The following is a 19,677-nucleotide window of genomic DNA, read 5'->3' on the forward strand; positions in this document are numbered from 1 at the left end:
CCACTGTGGAGGAACGGAAATAGAACTTGGGTTGTCAGTCTTGGGGCAAGCACCCTTATCTGCTGGGTCATTCTGCTAGCCTGAAAACTGCCATTTTTAAGAAGCCACAGGAAATTTCTATACGGACAGATTACGGTGGGAAACCTGCCATACCAAAAGCTTCTCGTCTAAAGGCTCCTCCGCGGGCTGTGGGTTCCTGAGATAAAAATGTCCTGTCCATTCCTGCCTGCAGCTTGACATCCCCTACAGCACTTTTAGTTCTGAAAGTCCAGGGAATTTCCTGACTACATGGGAAGATTGTTTTCTGGAGAAAGGATACAGCACAGGCCGTTTGGGTTTTAGAAACCTGGTGTAATTATTCAGCCACAGATAAGGCTGCACTTCTGGGTTCTAAAGGCAGGCGCGTGCAGACAGGACCTCAGGCACAAAGGGCCCTGCCTGGGACCCATGTGCGTGTGTGCGTGGTTACATCCACGTATGACTCAGCTAAACCCTTGCGCGCATGCGCATGCGTGAGTTGTCAGTCATCTGCGTCATCAGGATGACGTAGTCATGCCAACCCCCTTTGCGCACGTGCTAGGCAGCTTTTAAAAGCTGGACGAGCCTCCCTGTCTGGCACTGTCTCTGCACACTGACCCTGTACGCACTCCCCTCTAATAAACTCCTAAGCGGGTTTGTTGCGTGTTCTGTGTTTCCTTCTCATTCACGCCAGGTAATTTCACCCGGGCTGGGCGAGGATGGAGAGAAACGGTTAGAAAAGAAAGAGTTCCCCTTTGGAGCGCAGAAGTCGAATTTACATTAATCTCTGTTTCACGAATGACAAAGGAATGAAGGGACTAAAAATTTTGAACCATCGAGTTTTAAGAGAGAGAAAACTAGTTAAGGAAAATAGTGAAAAATTTCCTTTAACTCAGTCAAACTGAAGAACCAACATTATTTTTCCTGTTATGACTTAAAGATTTATAAGATTGTTTGAACATGCTAGTCATTTTCCCAAGCCAAGACGCTCCCTCCTCTTTGGAATGCGTTTTTTTTTTTTGTTTTTTTGTTTGTCATTAATTTAGTTAATAAAAGGGATACTGAGCTGATTTCAACCTCCATCATCAACAGCTCAGGAGGATCCACGCTCACCTGTTGCTCATTAGCATCCTTACCTGCAGCAGCATGGCTTCCCACAGCGCAGTGCTGGAACTGTTTCCTAGAAATGAAAACAGATGTAATAATTTCAAACACGTAGAGATCGATTCTCCCTGACTCAACATCTAGCGGATGAGACGGTTCCATCTCAGGGGCTCTCTTCGTTCAGGATGAGTGTTTTGAAATGGAATTTACTATGCCGGCAACTTTAAATTTCTTGTCAAATACATAGAGTGTCTCTAGTTATTTTTGCTAATTTCAGAATTAATGACTGAAATGATCACATTCTATAGTGTATATTTTAACATTTTAATATGAGCAATGCTTTTTTTCAGTTGTTTTTTTTTTTTGTTTTGGAAAGCTTGTGTGTGTGTGTGTATCTGTGTGTGTGTACATGCACACATGCTACCATACACACACAGAGGTCAAAGGGCAACTTTTTGGGAATTTGTTTCTCTTCTACCATGCAGGTCCCCGAGACCCAACTCAGGCTGTCAGGCTTGGTGGCAAGTGTCTTTACCCAGAAAGACAACACTCAGGCCCTGTTTTTACTTTATCATGTAGTTCAGGCTGGCCTCAAACTTCACTATGCATCAGAGAAAGACCTTGAGCAAGATCATTGTGATTACTTCTGAAACACTAGGATTAGAGGGATACCTCAGCAAGTAAAGGCTTTTTAGATAATAGCAAAGAAAAATGCTCCTATATAAGGGAAAAGGTCAGGGCAAAAAGAAAAGATCCTACAAAGCTCCTTCTGCTCTTCTCACCACGACTATTTGAGAACTAGAGAAAAGAGTCAAGTAAAACATAACAAAGCAGAGCTGACAGCCTTACCTGGCAAGCTCTTTGCCTTAATTGCCTAAACTGGCCAGTTTTGCCTTCTGGATTTACAGGTTAAGCAAGCGGTGCATCGTTTCTCTGTGGTCTTGCCTCCTAGCATAAAGATCCAACCGTACTCCCTCATACCTTCGAGAGACTTCAGGAGCTCAGGCAAGCGTGTTTTCCACAGGTCTACCAGCTTCGGATGGATTATCTCCGGCACCAACTTCAGAAGTCCTATTGCGCTGGCCCCACATAATTTCCCTAAGCTGGCCAGCATAGCTATTACCTGAAGGCAGAGGAGGGACGGTTACCAGGTGACAATGTAGCAGGCCTACCTACCTTTGCCTTATCGGTCTGCTTTCCTTTCATTCGGCATTGGATGCTCTTCTAACAATCAACCCAAGTCTCTCTTCACACTTATTCAAGGGCAAAGTTAATATTTAGACAATTCTTTCATTTTTTTTTGCCCTGAGGATAAAGGTTAAACAAATATGGAAACAAGGAACAGAAAAACTAATGGAAAGAATCAACACTTGGATATCCTTATTAATTAAATAAGGACACATAGAATATTGTCTGCCTAAGTGATACATAGATGCCCTGATAGGGAGAAGAGAAATATACACGGTAGATTTGAGATTTGATATTTGATTGACGGTACTTATGGATGAGGTTCAATACACGTTTGTTTTAATTTTAATTCTGGGGGCTTATCTTGGATCTGAACCTGCGTCCTGTGCTCATTTTTAAATAATTAAGTTTTAACCAGAGGTTCCGAGTGAGAAGTTAATCTCATCAGTAATGAGTGTTCATGAATGCCGCAGGCGTAGCAGATCATCCGTCATTCCATTTTCGTGTTGCTTTTAGAGTTTTTAGGCAGTTCTTCTCAGAATTTTACTTTAACTGGAACTGCCTGTGTTATAAGCTTCAATTTATCCCACACTGGTTCTTTGTAACTCACCAGAAGTCGGGCCAGCAGCTGCTGCGGTGAAGGGAGTTTCACTAGAAAGAGAAAGCAAATTTCATCATCACCGTAGGGGGCCAGGAAAATTCGCGTTGGGGCTGGGCGTGAGCTCAAAGTGTAGTTGGTGGCCCTTCTGAAATGAGTCTCTCAGAATGGAAATGCTTTGCTCTACTGATGAAATGAGTCTCTCAGAATGGAAATGCTTTGCTCTACTGATGGGTCTACGAACCAGCTCCCGTAGAGATGACAAGTGCAGTGGACTCCTGGATATCACGTTTCTTCTTCTCTTCCGCCATAACCAGAATTCGGATGATGTTAAACAGGTAGTCTAGCGTTCCCGTGTATTCTTCAGGAACCACAAAAGTCAGGATTCGTGGCCACAACACCTGTAGAAATCGTGGGAAGGGTTACTTCTTGTTTCCCACAACTTCCTAATATTCACTTATGTTTCCCCCTCTGTTTTAGAAATCTGTCTCTTGTGTGTTATTATTTTAGTCTTCAGGTGACGTCGAAGAGAAATCAAGAAATAAATTATCTACACATTCATGTGTGAGTGCTAGTTGTAGTGAGTGTGGCTGAGTGTTTCTCCCTTAGAGTTGCTTCTTGACTTTGGAGCAGGAAAATTCTTCATTCTGGGTGACAGCTGCAGGCACTATGGGTAGCCCTGACTCTGGGTTTCCTCTACAATGCCAGGGTTCTTCTTGTCAAGGTGACAACTGAAATGTCCCCACATATTCCCCCACGCCCCAACGCTGAAGTCAGAGTGCCCTAAGTGAGAATGAGGTTAAGAGGACAGTTGGGGTGCTATCATTCCTAGTGCTCCACAGCTCCTCGGTCGGTCACTTTCCCGAGTTCTCACTCTTTCCAGTATTCCATCTTTGAGTAACAGGTTTATTAGTTCACCAACTGCAAGGCAAGATTCTGTAAAGTTTAGGCTCCTTTCAAAGTTCTGGGATTTTTTCCTGTTTTACGGACTTCTCAATCAGAAGGTTTCAAACTTTAGTGTGCACCAGAAATACAAGCAATTTTTCAACTACAGACTCTGATAGACTCATTATTAGGTTTGGGTTGGGTCTTCAAAACATGGTTTTTGAAACAACTATTCCAAATAAGTTAAGAGCTATACACTAGCCTAGATGGAGCCTCAGATCCACTATAACTGGAGGACAAGGAGGTTCTATTGATTATCTTCTGGTTCTGCCAAGGATTTTGAGTCATTAAAATCGATTCTCAGACTCTCTTGCTCAAGAAAAATAGTTTCTCATGAGCCTCTCTTTGAGGATCAGGTTAACTTGATCTCCAACGAGCTCTGGGCCTGGGTACATTAAAACTACTCTGTCTGCTTAGCAAAATTCTAGGTAGGTTAGGATAAGAAGAGAAGAAATATGTCAGAGTTCTAATGAACTCCAGTGTGCTATCTACATGCAAGTAACTCATATCTATTGCCTAGTTAGAAAGTGGATCTGGTGTTGAGGACCCTCGCTCTGCTGTGTGGTAGGGACGAAACTGCAATTCTTACAAACAGAATATCAAACAAGCTAAGTGCACACTTTGTGCAAACTCAAGTTTTTACTCAGAAGCCCTCCATGTCCCTAAACAGGTGACACAGTAACGTACGGGGGTAACAGAAGTCCCTTACCTGGGGCATCCCAATCACCAATGGGTCCAGAGATTTTAAGACCTCAAGGCTTGTTTCCTGAACAGATTTCTCCTCTTTTTCCTCCTCTTGGGAGTTAGATTTCATTGGTTTCTCCTTCAAGAAAGGTCAAACAATTTCCTTTGAATGTGGTGAATTTTCAAACTCTGCGGCAGAAGATTCAACCAAAGGGCTCATGGGACACAGTGATCAAGTCCCCACCTGCAAGGGCACCTTGGACAAATGAACTGGAAGACACATGATTGGTTAAAACACGAAAGCTAGGCTCCTTCCTCAAAGAAAATTTATTTAACCTCCAGCGTGTTCACTTTAACTGAGAAATGAGATTAGTGAAAGGGAGAGGGAACCCAAGAGAACCAGGGGCTCAGAGACAGGTTCTGTTTGGGAAGCATAGTTTTCTTTGAGCTCCATTGAATCAACTGTACTTGAAGGAGGACAACAATCAAAACTGTAGTGCATTCATACCAGGTTCTGGTTGGACATGGCAAACTGGGAGAAGATATAATCAATCAAGGGCCAGCCTTCGCGAGCTTCAATATAGCCCTTTTCACACATGGTCTGGATGAGAAGCAAGGTGGTCTTCCTCACCTGGTGGAAGAGTACACACACCTGAAATGTTTCCTGCTTCATAAAGAGGAGCCGACTTTCCAATTTCCCGCCAATGTCATGAACCACCCAAAGGGGAGAACTTAAAGACACATTTTCATAGCATTATGTTTGATTCCAGAATCTCTTAGAATTATTTGTCTCTTCATAAGGATTCCATAGAGGGTTTGGTTCCAAAGTATTGTTTCATATGCAAATTATAATAATTGTTAATTTTTTCTTAAACTTTTCTAATGTGAAAAGCTTGACTATCAGGACACAGGAGACATCAGGCAGTCTTCTACCTAGAGGACTTCCTCTTGCTGGTCTCAGGTTGAAAAGCAGGAATTCTATGCTAAGGAAAAGACCCATGGCTTTTTTTGGGGTGGTTGGGTGGAGAAGATGTATTATATTTTTAAAAAGTTATTTATTTTTGAGATTATAATACAATTTCATCATTTCCCCATTCCCTTTACTTTCTCTAAACATTCTCATATATCTCCCCTTGCTCTTATCATACTCATAGCCTCCTTTTGTATTAATTATCATTACACACAGATGTACACACGGGGCTTTTTCAGGGCTGACCCTTTGGTACTGGATAACAGTTGGCGTGCTCTTCCCTGGGGAGACTGTTTCTTCCACTCTCAGGACTCCTTAGTTGTTTTGTTCTTTGTGTAGGGTTGAGGCCTTCTTGGCTTCCCTCGGTCTGTGAATGTCTATTGTTGTTCTTCATCTCATTAAAAAAACACTTCTTTATTTTGGGTGTGCATATTTGTGTGCATGCTACAGCATATGTGTGGAGATACAAAAACAACTTGTTGGAATGTGTCTTTCTTTCCTCTGTGTGGATCCACAGGATTAATTCCTGGGTTGTCACGCTTAGCAGCAGGTGCATTTTCTTACTGAGCTATCTCGTTGGCCCATGTCTTTATCACTAAACTTAAAAGAAATCTATTTGGAGAAAATTGCAGTGTTGTGATGGGCACATGTCTTTTGTTCCACTAGGAAGCCTTAGAAGTATATGTAAATTAGGATGTAATTTAGCTTTTGGACTTGAGTTCTTTTAAGAATGAAATTGATCACTGAGCAATTTAAAAAGAAGTTTCACACTAGATCCTCAAAGAACCAGAATAATTCTAATCATTCCTGAAGCCACAACCAATCAAGTTAAAGAAGCTATTAACTTTCTTACTTTTACACTGAGGTCATTCATGACAACTTTGACTGTTTTTTCAATTGAAGTTGAGTGATTCCTAAACCTGGGCTCTGAAAGACAAAAAGAGAAACTGAGTTCAGACACAGCAGAAATACAGTAGGGTCTAGAATGGGTGAAAACCCATTATAATTAAGCCACACAATTGGAAGGCTCTGGGTGTTAACATCACATGTTTTTCATCCCCCCATCTGTTTTCTTTTCTAATCATTAACTATGAGAATTTTACATGTTACATTTGTTTCTTTCATCACAGATTAAGTTCTGCATGTATTCAATACACTATGCCCAGTGTGGCAGCTGTGAAATTCATTAGACTACTTTGTATTTTATCAGCTGATTCTTCAACAACTAGATTTTTAAAACTACCATGTTACAAAAAAACCCGAATTCTCATATTTTACTAAATGCATGATAGCAACCACTTTATAATGTATCATTATTTTTAACTGTACCCAAAAAGAAAAAAATAAAGTGGAAAATTAGAACCACAAAAGTTATTGAAAGACAAGCTCGCCATTATAAAAACGTGATTTGGGAAGCAATGAAATACAGTAATTACTCACATTCCACCTTGTTCTAAATGCTGAGAACTCTATACTCCTTCATTATTTACGATTAAGCCACCTCACTAAATTGCTGTATCTTCCAAATTGTAAATTTAATTCTTCAAATTTCTTTCTTCCTTAATAAAATGCGTCAGTAAATTTCACAGAAGAACATGAGTGACTGAAAATACCCGCTTCAATGTGGGAGATTACAAAAGACCAAGAAGATGGTTTCAGTTTTTATGGGATGTCGCACAGCATATGAAGCACACGATTTTGGAACCCTGGGTCCGTTACCGACTTGCTGATAACTTGGACCATCCTGGCTTTGTCTGGAATACTTACCCTCAGCATTGATCATTGATTGTAACAAAGTTAAAATTCCTGTTCGAACAGACTCATTGGCACTTCTGATTTGTTCATCCAAAAACTCCAGCAGGTCTGCAGGGTTGGCGTGAGCTGCAGGTTTAGAAATGCCAAGTCTGTGAGGAGGCCTTCAAAACATTCACATTAGCATATGTTAATTGCACATTGTTATTTTAATATGTGCATGTAATATACCCAATAACTCATTTTCTTTTTGGTAAGATACTTGTGAATGGGAAGACAGGTATTTCTTCATGAGGACTGTTAAGGCCTCTCTGTGGTTGGTTTTGGGTTTTTCTAGGCTTCTGTAGTAATCTGAATTAGTTAAGCAGTTTGTTTTCTAGAAACTTGCAGGATCTGGGTTATTCTGCTCATACCTGTGACTTTGGTCTCATGTGGAAGTTAGGGAATTGGTAGACACAATCTAGAGAAGGCTAGTAGAATGGGTTAATTCAAAGAACTAGTGTCCCTATAAGAAAAGAAGAGACACATGAAGGGGTGTGGCAAGAAGACTGAAGATGGATCAAGAGACTGAACTGATGCCTCACCATTCTAGAAGCTAGAGAGCTACAGGACAGAGCAATACAATGCCTGGTTAGAGGGAGGACCATTCGTTAAGGAAGTTGTCAGAGTAAAGTGAATTAGGCTGGCTGGGAAGAAGAATGTACACAATCAGAGGAGGTAGGAGAGACTAGAGATGATTAGTGTGCTTGCTCAGCAGTTAATAGCACTGGCTTGATGCCCACCACTCACGTGATGCCCCTGAAGCATCTCTAACTCCAGTTCCAGGTGATTCAGTGCTCTCTGTTGGTCTCCAAGGGCACTGCATGCACAGTGCACAGATAGATGCACAAGCAAAACATCCGTAAACGGAAGAAAAAAGTTAAAAATACTTGGAAACCATAAAGATAAGCAATGAAGTAAGAGAGATGACCTGGGAGAGGGGCTCTCAGAGGAACCCAATGGCTGTTCTCAAATGTGATTTACACCGGTCCTGGGACTTTGGCATCTCCTTTGTAATTTGTGCCAGGCATTTACCAAGTGATAGAAAGGAGACATAAGTAAGACGATGCAAAAATAAGATGAAGAAAAAGAAAAGGAGAAAAAAAGAGGAGAGAGAATTCTTTACTAAAGGGCTTGGAATTAAGGGAATGACCAAGGACGCAACAAACAAACCGTGACTTTGGACTTGACAGCGTCACAGCATCTGATATACTCAGAGGAATAGCAGTTTCCTATTTTTAGGGCCAGAAATTTATGTTGTTTTCCTAGAAAATACTGTGGTTTGTAGCAGATAATTCTCTCTACCTGGAACCACCTGGTCCCAGGGCAACCTGGCATGACTGGTCACCCTACCCATGCTACTCATCCTGCCTTCTTGTGAGTAGAAGGGCAGGCAGGGGATGCTGTGAGCTTTAGGAACATTCTGTATGTGTGGCAGCAGTTCCCGCGTCAGCACACTCTGCCGTCTTTGTCACTTTGATATATTTTTATTAACACTACAGAAGCTGGGTCATACCTAGAATGAGGAAACAGCTTGACGCTTCAATTTTGTTTTCCTTTATTGGAGGCTCAGGAACTCTGCAGATCTGAATAGGGAGGAACAACAATCGGGGAGCAGACAGGAGTCAAAAGGAGAGAGAGAGTTTACTGGGAACAAGCAGCTTTGACAGCACGGACTTCCTACCTGGTGGAGCAAACTGGTGCAGACAGATCTTCTCAGGTTCTTGGGAAGAAAAATGTCATAGAGGACTGCCGCGGTCAGTATCAGTTTGAGACTCTAGAAGGGAAGCGCTTGTGGGTTAGGCGGATGAAGCGCCAGGGAAGCCGTGGCACAGGAGATAAAGGCCAATGATTACGCTTCGGGAGAAGAACACACCCGACCCTGCTGCAGTTAGAGGTTTCCTTAACAATTCTGGTCTCATCAGCTTGGAGCGACAGTTCTTTGCTCTCCCTTGGAGTGGCCATCAACAGTTGTGACAAACTCTGCACATGTCCTGTCCCCCCCTCCCCCCAAGTATTAAAACGGGAGCTACTGAACGGATGTTCCCAAGCTCTTTGAGACTTAATGTCCTCAGAAAGGTAGCACACAGGGTCTCTCCTCTCACCTGTGTGACATAGAAATCACTCTCCTTGTCTTTGTACTGGATCAGGAGCCAGGGCACTTGGCTCAGGGCATAGTCGCGAAAGTCTTCCCGATGCAGCAACAGGCTCACGGTGGGGCCATGGACCTTGACTATGGCCAAAGTCTGTAGAGGCCATAAATGAAGATCATTGTTGAGACTGTACTTTGTATACAGCTTTGTGTACAGTTTTCAGTGTACTGGGTGTACTGAGGGCTTTGGGGACTGTGTAAACACACAAATCTCCTTTAGAAAACAGCAGCAGCAGCAGCAACAACAACAACAAACCACGTTTAGAAATGAAGCAGTTCTATTTTTTGGAAAATGCATAGGTAAAGAGCACTGCAAGAACAACCTGACGGTGTTGTAGAGCACTTTCCTCCAGATGAAAACCTTCTGTTTTGGAGGGAAGTTTGTAAGACACAAGATGTGACGTGTAAAGCAACAGGATGTTTTAAGGGCAGATGAACCATTGCTTCCCACGGGGAAGTTGGTTTCTAGTGACAGAACCCTTCAGTATCTGAGATTACAACCTTTCATTTTGCAGGGCAGCTCATCAAGACCCGAGTTGTTTATGGGGAGTTGAAACAAAGTTCTGAAAGGGGGTGAAACATTCCATCCTTCGGGGAAGCTTATTAAGCTCAGGAAACAAAGAACTCAGTGACTTCAGGAAGTTCCTGAAACTGACAAAATGCTCTAGGTCCATCCTTCCCTAGGCATAGGTAAGCTGTAAGGTGACCATGAGAGACTCTCTCAGGCTAACTCAATTGCCCGAGAGAAGCAGAAACCAGCTGAGATGCCTGGAAGAGGCTCAGCTTGACTGAGACAACCGGAAAGGGCACCCTTCAACCCAGTAGAGCCACCTGCAGGTTGTGTAGCACACTAAGTTTCCAGCTTCCATGAGTCGTCACCCATGCTGGGATGGGCTTTGGGGATGCAGCTGTCTTGCAGGAGTCACTTCTGTTCCCGAAACTAACCACTGTATCTCGTGAGTAACACCGAGATGGACTTTGGTGATGCTTCATCTGTTGTCAGTTCCCTATCTCCCATGAGTAGAGGTCTGCTCATGAAACCCCAGGAGGAGTGTCACACAATCTTCCACGTTACGTTGACACCTTCCCCTCACACCATGTCCCCTACAATGTTTTGCTTACTTTCCTCCTTTTGAAAAAAAGTTTTGACATGTTCTGTTCTAAATTTCCTACCTCCACTTCTTGCCTCCCACCATCCCAGAAGTTCACCATAGTCTAGCTTCCATTTGATGCTGGGAATGAACCACTTCCAGAGCACAATACATGACAAATATTGATCATGAAAATCTAGGTCTCACCACTATCTTTTTCTTAAAAAATTATTTTTTAAAATAAAAATTGACAGTTCAATGAAGACTTTGATAGCCTACTTTCTGTAGGAAATATATGTGGTAACCGGCAAAGTTTTATTTGATAACAAACTATATTAAAACTCAGGCTAATAGCAGCAACATTTGTTTCACTTGAGACCGGGTCAGCTGTGGTGGTTCTTTTATATAATTAACCTGCTTTCAAATATATATCAATTAAAAATTATATTAAGCAAAATAAGGATGGATTGCATATGTGAAAGTATTTCGTAATTCATTCATCATAAAGAATTGCAGAATTTTCATACAGCTGAGTGAATTCTTTTGGCACTATTTATCTAACTGTGTTATCGAGAGACACCAGAGACTTTTTTGAACCCATTGCTTTTCTTAGTTAATTATTCAAACCAAAGGTAGTTTATGATATATGAAACACAAAAGAGTTGACATTCTCTCATTTACCTATTTTTCTCCCTCCACACTGGAATATCAGAGTGTGATTTTGGTCTGTTCTGTCTAATATATCTCCATCTGGAGCTGGCATGTTGTTGCCTTTCAAGAAACTTTGGATGGGACAATGGAGAAGCAGTGACTTGAAGTTGATTGACAATTTGATAGACTTGATATACCCCCAAATCATAATTAATGATACCCATGAGAACTGAACTTACTATGCAAGAAAAATAGAAATTTTTAAAAGTTTCATATTTGCTTATTTAACTCTCAAAGACTCTTAAAAAATACTTTAATAAGGCCAGTCTGGTCTACAGAGCAAGAGAGTTTCAGGACAGCCAGGATTACACAGAGATACTCTCTCTTGAAAAACCTCAAAAATTGCTTTAATAACTTAAAGTGTAGACAAGAAATGAAAGAAGGTCACTAAATGTGTGTGTGTGTGTGTGTGTGTGTGTGTGTGTGTGGTGTGATACAACTAAAGTCTAAATAGGGTGTAACCAGCATGGGGGGATGAGGATGCAACTTGATCCTATCTGAAGCCCCACTCACATTCATGGGTGAGGCCTGAGTGGCCCATTTCTCCATTATGTACTGGAACAGCATGAAGATCTTGTCAGAGAGCCGGTTAGCATCCAGTTTGGGGTAGGGGAAATCCTTCCAGTGGTTGACATACTTGTAAATGGCCTTGCTGAATTTTTCAAGGGCTGCATTTAAAAAAATACAACCACAGACTAAGAAAAACATAAAGATGGGAAGAACCATCAATTTATTCTAAAAGAGAGAATAGACAATTAGCAAAGTTTCTAAATCATCTTAAAACCTCATCAAATAAACATGAACATTGTTTTGGCAATTTTAATTAATAATTAACAAAATGTAAATTAAAACTACCATGATATACTATTACTACAAGATACTCTGTTCGGATGGAACATACCTAATAGTCTGTAGTATGGAGAGCAGCGGGCCGCCGCCCGGCTTGCTTATACCCCAAATAACCACACAGAAACTGTATTTATTTACATACTGCCTGGCTCATTATTTCTAGCCTCTTATTGGCTAACTCTCACATATTAGTTTAATCCATCTTCATTAATGTGTATCGCCACTTGACTGTGGCTTACTGGCATGAGCCTAACCAGTGTCTCGGAAAACCATGGCGTCTGCCTCTCTGCCCTTCTTCCCAGAATTCTGTTCTGTCTTCCCCACCTACCTGAGTTCTGTCCTATCAACTAGGTCAAGGCAGTTTCTTTAATAACCAATGAAAGCAACACAAATATAGAATAACCTCCTATACCAATAGTCAATGCCACATGCCAACCAGACTAAAATATGGCTGGTATTCTTACACACTGATGGCAGAGCAGAATTGATAAAAAAAAAAAAAAAACTTTGTAGAAAACTCCACGTGATCTCTCTGCACTGTCTGAGAAGTGTCTTGAGAGCATTTCTGGGTCTTAAGCAAAAAATAAATCTTAGGGCTACCCACTTATACAGAACGTTTGCTTCATACCATCATATAAACCATAGTATCATATAAATCCTAGGGGTACCCACCTATACAGAAAGTCTGCTTCATATCATCATATAAACCACACTATCATATAAATCTTAGGGCTACCCACCTATACAGAACATTTGCTTCATATCATCATATAAACCATACTACCACATAAATCCTAGGGGTACCCACCTATACAGAAAGTCTGCTTCATATTGTTGTCCTCTACCAGCCGGAGCATGGTCTGCATGGTGAGCAGGGTCATCATCATGAAGGGGATGCTCTGGGACACTGCAGTGATGGGCACGAGAGGAAAATGTGTCACTTAGGTCCTCATGTGGGACATCCTGCCTCTTCCTTATAGCTACAGCAAATATCTCAGGACTGGATGGTGCAGAGGAGACAGGTGAAGGGCAGGAGGAAGATTGTGTTCTTGCTCTTCTGCCCCTCCCCGAAAGCCTGAAAGTGGTTGATCAAGGTGTGGTGGAGCTGAAGGAAAGCACTAGCAATGCAGTACCCTATACATGTTGATTAGTAACAAGCAATTGCTTCTTTGGATTGTTGCTTCATTAATGTCCATATCTCCTATATAGCTCTGCCCTTGTCCCCAAGGTATAGCAAATATGACAGGTGCTCAATAGTATCTGTTCAATAAAGCATCAAAGAAACAGATGGTGGAAAACTTTTCTTTTTTAAAAACTATAAATATACATATATATTCAAGACAGGATTTTTCTGTGGGATGGTCTGGGTATCCTGGATCTCACTTGATAGACCGACCAGGCTTGCCTCAAACTCACAGAGATCCGCCTGCTTCTGCCTCCCAAATGCTGGGATTAAAGGTGTGTGCCACCCTCACCCAGCTGGAAAACCTTTTTTTCATATAAGTGTCCTGTTGTTGGCCTTTTATGCCTCATGGAGAATGTGCTTGTGTAGGAGCAAAGACAGAAGAAGGAGAAGAGGAGGTTGGAAGAGAGCTCAACCATGTTTAGTGCATCCTGAGTCAATGGCTGGCCATCAGGCCCATCTATGCTCACAACACTCCTCATGTCTTTCTCTCAATGTTCTTTTGTGCAGTGGAACATAGACATTCTTGGTTTTGCCTTAATCCCCTTTTGATTTTAGGCAGTTAGTCGGGCGTAGTTATTTTCTAGGGAAAATCTGGAGTGTTCCGTTCATACCATAGCTGGTTGCCAGTTCAGCCAGGGCAAGCACAATAAACTCATTGGGCAGCTCCAAAATCCTGAAGTTGCTTTGCACTTCGTACATCACAGAGTTGAAATCATGAGCAGCGAGAGACACCAATACCTCACCAGCCAGCATTCGGATTTCTCTGGGCATCTGAAAAGGAAAATAAAAAAAAATATGTAGAAGACAGAGTCTAAAAGGGAGAAATAGTCTATGTAATATTCCAAGTTCATCTAGATTTGAGATAGAGGAAGACTAGACGGTTTCAAATTCATAGTACAAATCTCTCAGGTGGGTGTAGGTAACAGGGAGTGTGAAGACAATTTTTATGCAGTTCTTCTAGACTTGGGGCCAAACCGTGTTTCTTTTCCTTGTCTTCAAAGTTTCCCTTATGTAGTTCAGGCTGAACTTTAGCTTATGACCCTTTACCCCAGCTTTCCATGGAGTGCTGTTACAGGCATGGGCTATGAATCCTAGCTCATTATTTTGTTGCTACTTGATCAAGTACCTTGATGGCAGAATCTATGTTTTATGTTTAAGAAATATGAATTACTATGGTTGGATGTTGGGATCTGTGAACCCCCAGATCCTGAATTTCTTATAAACAACTTGTTTTCCCCTGATCTGAGTGCCTACAGCTGCTCTCAGCACGAGACCCTCAGGAGATCCTGATGGCAGGTTTCTGGTGTTTGGCTGGGGCGTTGCTATCCCTATATAAGCTGCCCCTGGACACAATAAAGGGGACATTTTTGGGGCATTCCTGTTTCAAGGATGACCCGTGTCTCTGTCTCTGTGAGTCTTTGTGTGTTTTAATCTCCAGCCCCGTGCCCGGTTCACGAACTGTATGGTGGCTCATAGAACGCAGATGGCGTGGTGCACCACAGTTGGATAAGTTATGGTAAAAAGAAATCGGGTCAGGGTTTAGAGCTTAATTTTTGGTGCCATTCTGATTTAATTATTTTAAAATTTAGAAATATTGTGATTCACGTCTATTTATTGTGACGGTAAACTGGGTTAATTTGATCAACCGAGAATAAAACCACAACACGATACAAAAAAGTCTACTGTACTCTTAAGAGCATCAGAGAGATTAAGCATGGAGAAGAAGGAACTCGTGCACTGAGATCTGGAAGGAAATGAGACAATGCAAGATAAGGAGGCAGGTACACAGAAGAGGAAGTGCTAGGGAATCCAAGAAAACAGGAGCCTAGGACTTCCTCCTGTCAGCAGATTGCTGTGCTCCGCTGAAATCAACTCTCTCAAGTATAAACTTCCTCATATAAAAGATGGCTGGATAGTATTTCCTCTAAAGTCTTTCTTACATTTTTTTCATTTCCCTAATCTAAGCAGTGGTAACCAAGAGACACTGCCAGTACCCATGTAAGCTACCCTGAAGAACAAATATCCCAGTTTGGCTCTGGCAGCCATGATGGAAAGGCTTTTGTGTATTTAGATGGCATGTTTGAATCACCCAAAGTCTTCAAGACCAGGCCTAGTGCACATTCGCTACCACGAACCAAACTTACATCCTCATCCCTCATGTCCTTAGAAGTACAATAAATCAACCTTTGGACTATTGCATCATCCAAGATGTCAATATTCTGAATAAAAGAAGCGAGACGACTGTAAATGTCTTCCTGTTAACAGAGAGGGGTACAAAAGAATTAGAGTTTCAAAAATAAAGAACTAAGATGAAGCCTAAATAAATGACAACTCTCAATTAAGCAGATTATATGTGCTGCACAGTGGTCTAGACTTCCTAAGCATAATATTCATCTTTAGTAGCCAAAGGCTTACATATAGAGTGACATTAATTCTAAAACTTATTTTATTGTTACATTTCTAAGACAATATGTGATTGAATTAGAGACACAGCAGTCAGTGTCTGCCTCTCAGATCAAAATGTCTGACAGTTCTTATTGCAGAGTTCTCAAGGAAGTGTCCATCACCTGAATCGCTACTCTTCAACTAGGGCCTTTGTTATGACACTAAGGGCCCCCTCCTATCATCTAGGACTGTGTTGCACTGTGAAGCTACATCCCAAGGATTTCTTTACAGGCTATAGGCTTTCTTTTTCATCCATGTCTTTTCTGAGACAGTATGGGAGCCCTTCTTAAACAGCAGTGAAGCTCTGGGTGACCTGTGATTTGAATACAAATCCGTGCTGGGGCTTTTACAGATCTTGAAGATGCTGATAAGCCCTGTGGAAGATGAAAGAGATGCCGGAGTTCTCAAAGTTCTCAGATCTCCAATTGCCTGAAGCGCGCACCTCCAGGAACTGCATCTGTGTTTATGGTGTGAGATAGCCACCTTTATATTAGTCTATAGGACTGGTCTGAGGAAAGTGCTGGAAAAAGGCACAGTTTGTTTTTCTTCTCTGTGCTTTCTGAGCTTATCTAAGCACCTGGAAGACCCTGCCTTGTTTCATGTGTATTTTTTGATTTTTGAAGGCTTTGTTCTCTTTGTAAAGGTTACCTTATGGAGTCTTCACCGGGTTTTGCAACTGAGATATCCCCTTCATTTGGAACATTTTATTAATGCTAACACCAATGCTTTATGAACATGTTGGTGCTACTCATAGTCTCCTAACTGAGAAAAGAGTCACAGAGAGCTTCGTTTGTGGTTACTGTTGGGTGCTGATGCTACACTTTCGAGTGTGAGTACTTGAATCTTAGCTAAGACCTTCACCCAATGGTTTTAGTGTTATTTTTATTCTGATACCACATCTGGGCCCATTTCCATTTTTGTTTTTCAAGGTATCATACATGTAGTCATGGCTGGCTTGGAACTTGTTACATAGACCAGGCTGGCTTCAAATTCATATAGATTTGCCTGCTTCTGCCTCTTGAGTGCTGGGATCAAAGGTACGATCAACCATATTTGACCCCATTTTTTATTTCTTTTAAAATTTTTATTTGTTATTGTTTATATGTATGTTCCTGTGTGTATCTATGTACTTGTGAGTCCAGTGACTACAGAGGCCAGAAGAGGGAGTGAGATCCCTTGGAACTAGGGCTGTAGGCACTTATAGGCTACCAGGTGTGGATAATGGAACCAAATCAGGTCTCTGGCAAGCGCAGTCTGTGTTCCTCTCTGCTGAGCTGTCTTCCCTTCCCCCATTTCCATTGATCAATTTCCCTCAGCATGAAAGCTGCCTAGAAGTGTTTGCTAAACTTAGTACTACTGTTTGGTTTTTCCTCTCAAAACCCTATCTCAGTACTTAATCAGTAGAGAAATCATTTCCTAAGTATTTCTGAGGGTTTGAGAAACAGTGCTCCACAGAAACTTTAGTTTCTTCTGTGAGATTCCTAAAATGGTTGTTAATCAGACAATGTTAGGACTGTCTCTGTGAGCTTCCTATGCCTTATCTTGTCATTGAAGGAAATAATTGGAATCCTTGGCAGTGAGGCCTAGACTTTGGTGTTTTCTTCAAGCTAAGAAAATGCAAGCAGGGCTGAACATCACTAAAACACAGTAGAACACCATAGGCACTGCCTTTCCCAGAAGGTAATGTTGGACCGTTATGAGGGGCACTTTGCTGGCGTGAGATGGGCCTCTGTCTGGATATGCTGCACCTGTCCTTATTTGGGTGAGTCACACAGTGTATCTATTGTTTCATTTTTTCGGTTGTCAAATGAAAACAGAAATACAACATCGCAGAGTTGTGAGGAACGAGCATTACAACACATGGTATGTGGAGAGAATCAAGCACTCCACCTCATTGAAAAGTGTTCAGGGAAAGGCCGTAACTGTTCTTTGGCTCTTGATGCCTGAGAAACCTTTCATTTCCAGAGAAATTTTCAGATTGTGGGACAGCATGGTGAGCATGGGAAGTCTGCACGTTTTCAAAGCACCCCTCTCATTACAAAGGAGGCGAATCTAAATCCCATGGCTATGGACCCGGCGTTCCCCTCTTTCCACCTCGGCCTTCATATGGTTATGAACAAGCATATCCTTCATAACTTCTGATTCTTGAAATGCTAAATACCATTATTTCAGCACCATAATGACTGCTACTACAAATGCATTTTCCAAAATATAGAATGACGTAAGAGGAACTAGAAGAAAAGAAGGAAGCCGAAGCAAAGGGGAACGTGCATAGAATGTCTCAGTTGCTGGATTAGAGACGAATGGGAAAGAGATCTTTCCATACCTTGCTAATGTTGTCCTCCTTACTCAGCATCCCAATAGTGAGGCTAATATCGCCAAACATCTCTAAAATACACAGACAAAGAATTAAACATGCATCAAATTGCACCCCCCTATTTAAGCAGCAGCCACAGAAATTCACTTCTTGTCTGCCTCCACTGTCCCCTTCAAAAGCTCTGTCTCTTTTTTCATTGCTAACTTTTGATAGTGATTTATTGCACTTATGTTTCCTATCCCCAAGGGACTCGGCGCTAACAGACACCTAGTGATTATTCTGAAACCAAAGATCAGTGTGGCGGTGCAGATAGAACCTGCTGGATTCCCACTTAGGGTTCTGATCAAGGGTGTAGCACCCTCTACGTGGCCTCTAGCAAGGTGACTCGCAGGTTCAGCGAGATAAATCCTTCATGCCTGACTTTAGCATTAGAAGAAACAGTGGAAATCACTTCTTGATTTTTCTTCTTCCCTTAATGAGCCCTGTTGCTTCCCTTTCAAACTTTCTTCTTGTTTATCTGCCTTTTTGTGCTTTTGAGGACCTTCTTCTGGCCCTGTGTTCATGACACTTTGCTTTTTCCCAGTGAAGACCTAAGTGTTGGATTTACACTTTCCAGAAATACACGTCTTTTGATAAAAGACTATAGATAGTAATTAAATGCTGCCACTGCATATGGCGCCACCACCACCACAGTTACCATCACTGCTACAACCACCACCACCATCAGCAAAAACAACAGCAAAGTTGGAATCAAAAGAATTCAGCAATAGCAGGTTGGCTAATGGCAGACTGGCAGGAGGAAGGGGTAAAGATTTCCCATGACCCTCGGAGTCAAGCACATACCCTGTTAGTGTAGAACTTTAGGCAAAGCAAAAGATAGCACTTTTAAAAATTGGAAGAAAATATTGTTCAAAGATTTAAAATTATTCAAAATTAAATAAGAATTGATCTTTCTGGTATATATATGTACATATCTACACATGCAGCTATATATGTATATATATGTATACAATTTCACACACACTATATATGTGTATACACACACACACACACACACACACACACACACACACACACACACATATATATATATATATATATATATATATATATATATATATATATATATATAGAGTCTTTCCCTCAAGTCGATTGAAATACTACTATTTCAGCCTTCCAGTCTATCACTGGCCCTTCACAACATTTTAATTTTATTTAGTTTTAAATAAAGAGGAAATAGAGGAAAACAATCTGACCTCAGCTAAAGCCCTTCAGAAAACCTTTGAGGTGTATAATCATGCAGAAAAAAAAACATGTATTAGCTGATTAATATTAGACTTATTATTCTTTAGGACCCAGAGATGCTTACCTGTGTATTCCTCCATGCTGGGAGTTGTTTTGGCTGTTTTTGCCTTTACAAGAGACAGCACCTAAGTATCAGAAGCAGTTCCGCTAAAACGTCAGTGAAGCAAGTTGGCAAGTTTCTCACATAAGGTCCCCTAAGTGAAAAATCCTTCCTCACTTGATCGGCAGGGTGATCTGGGAGCTTCTGGTGATGGCTTTGCTGTTGAGGTGGATGATGCCGGCTTCTACCACCATCACATTGTTTTGCTTCTGAGCTCCTGCTA

The 19,677-nt window shown here is 41.5% G+C and overlaps 1 protein-coding gene across 1 annotated transcript in view; it reads right to left on the reverse strand.

Annotated features, from left to right (window-relative positions):
• Mroh2b (maestro heat like repeat family member 2B) overlaps positions 1-19,434 on the reverse strand; it is a 57,266-nt gene extending 37,832 nt beyond the window's left edge. Inside the window, exons 1-17 of the mRNA XM_038323290.1 lie at positions 19,419-19,434; positions 18,059-18,120; positions 15,432-15,542; positions 13,899-14,058; positions 12,910-13,008; positions 11,766-11,920; positions 9,404-9,544; positions 8,983-9,075; positions 8,815-8,884; positions 7,275-7,388; positions 6,361-6,434; positions 5,046-5,168; positions 4,563-4,676; positions 3,153-3,309; positions 2,921-2,961; positions 2,104-2,245; positions 1,155-1,198 (exon numbers count right to left, since the gene is read on the reverse strand). Of these exons, the coding sequence (XP_038179218.1) occupies positions 1,155-1,198; positions 2,104-2,245; positions 2,921-2,961; positions 3,153-3,309; positions 4,563-4,676; positions 5,046-5,168; positions 6,361-6,434; positions 7,275-7,388; positions 8,815-8,884; positions 8,983-9,075; positions 9,404-9,544; positions 11,766-11,920; positions 12,910-13,008; positions 13,899-14,058; positions 15,432-15,542; positions 18,059-18,120; positions 19,419-19,434 (1,716 nt within the window). The remainder of the gene's footprint in view (positions 1-1,154; positions 1,199-2,103; positions 2,246-2,920; positions 2,962-3,152; positions 3,310-4,562; positions 4,677-5,045; positions 5,169-6,360; positions 6,435-7,274; positions 7,389-8,814; positions 8,885-8,982; positions 9,076-9,403; positions 9,545-11,765; positions 11,921-12,909; positions 13,009-13,898; positions 14,059-15,431; positions 15,543-18,058; positions 18,121-19,418) is intronic.
• Between the last annotated feature and the right edge of the window lie 243 nt (positions 19,435-19,677).

Source organism: Arvicola amphibius, chromosome 3 (genome assembly GCF_903992535.2).
Source record: "Arvicola amphibius chromosome 3, mArvAmp1.2, whole genome shotgun sequence".
Taxonomy (NCBI): Eukaryota; Metazoa; Chordata; class Mammalia; order Rodentia; family Cricetidae; genus Arvicola; species Arvicola amphibius.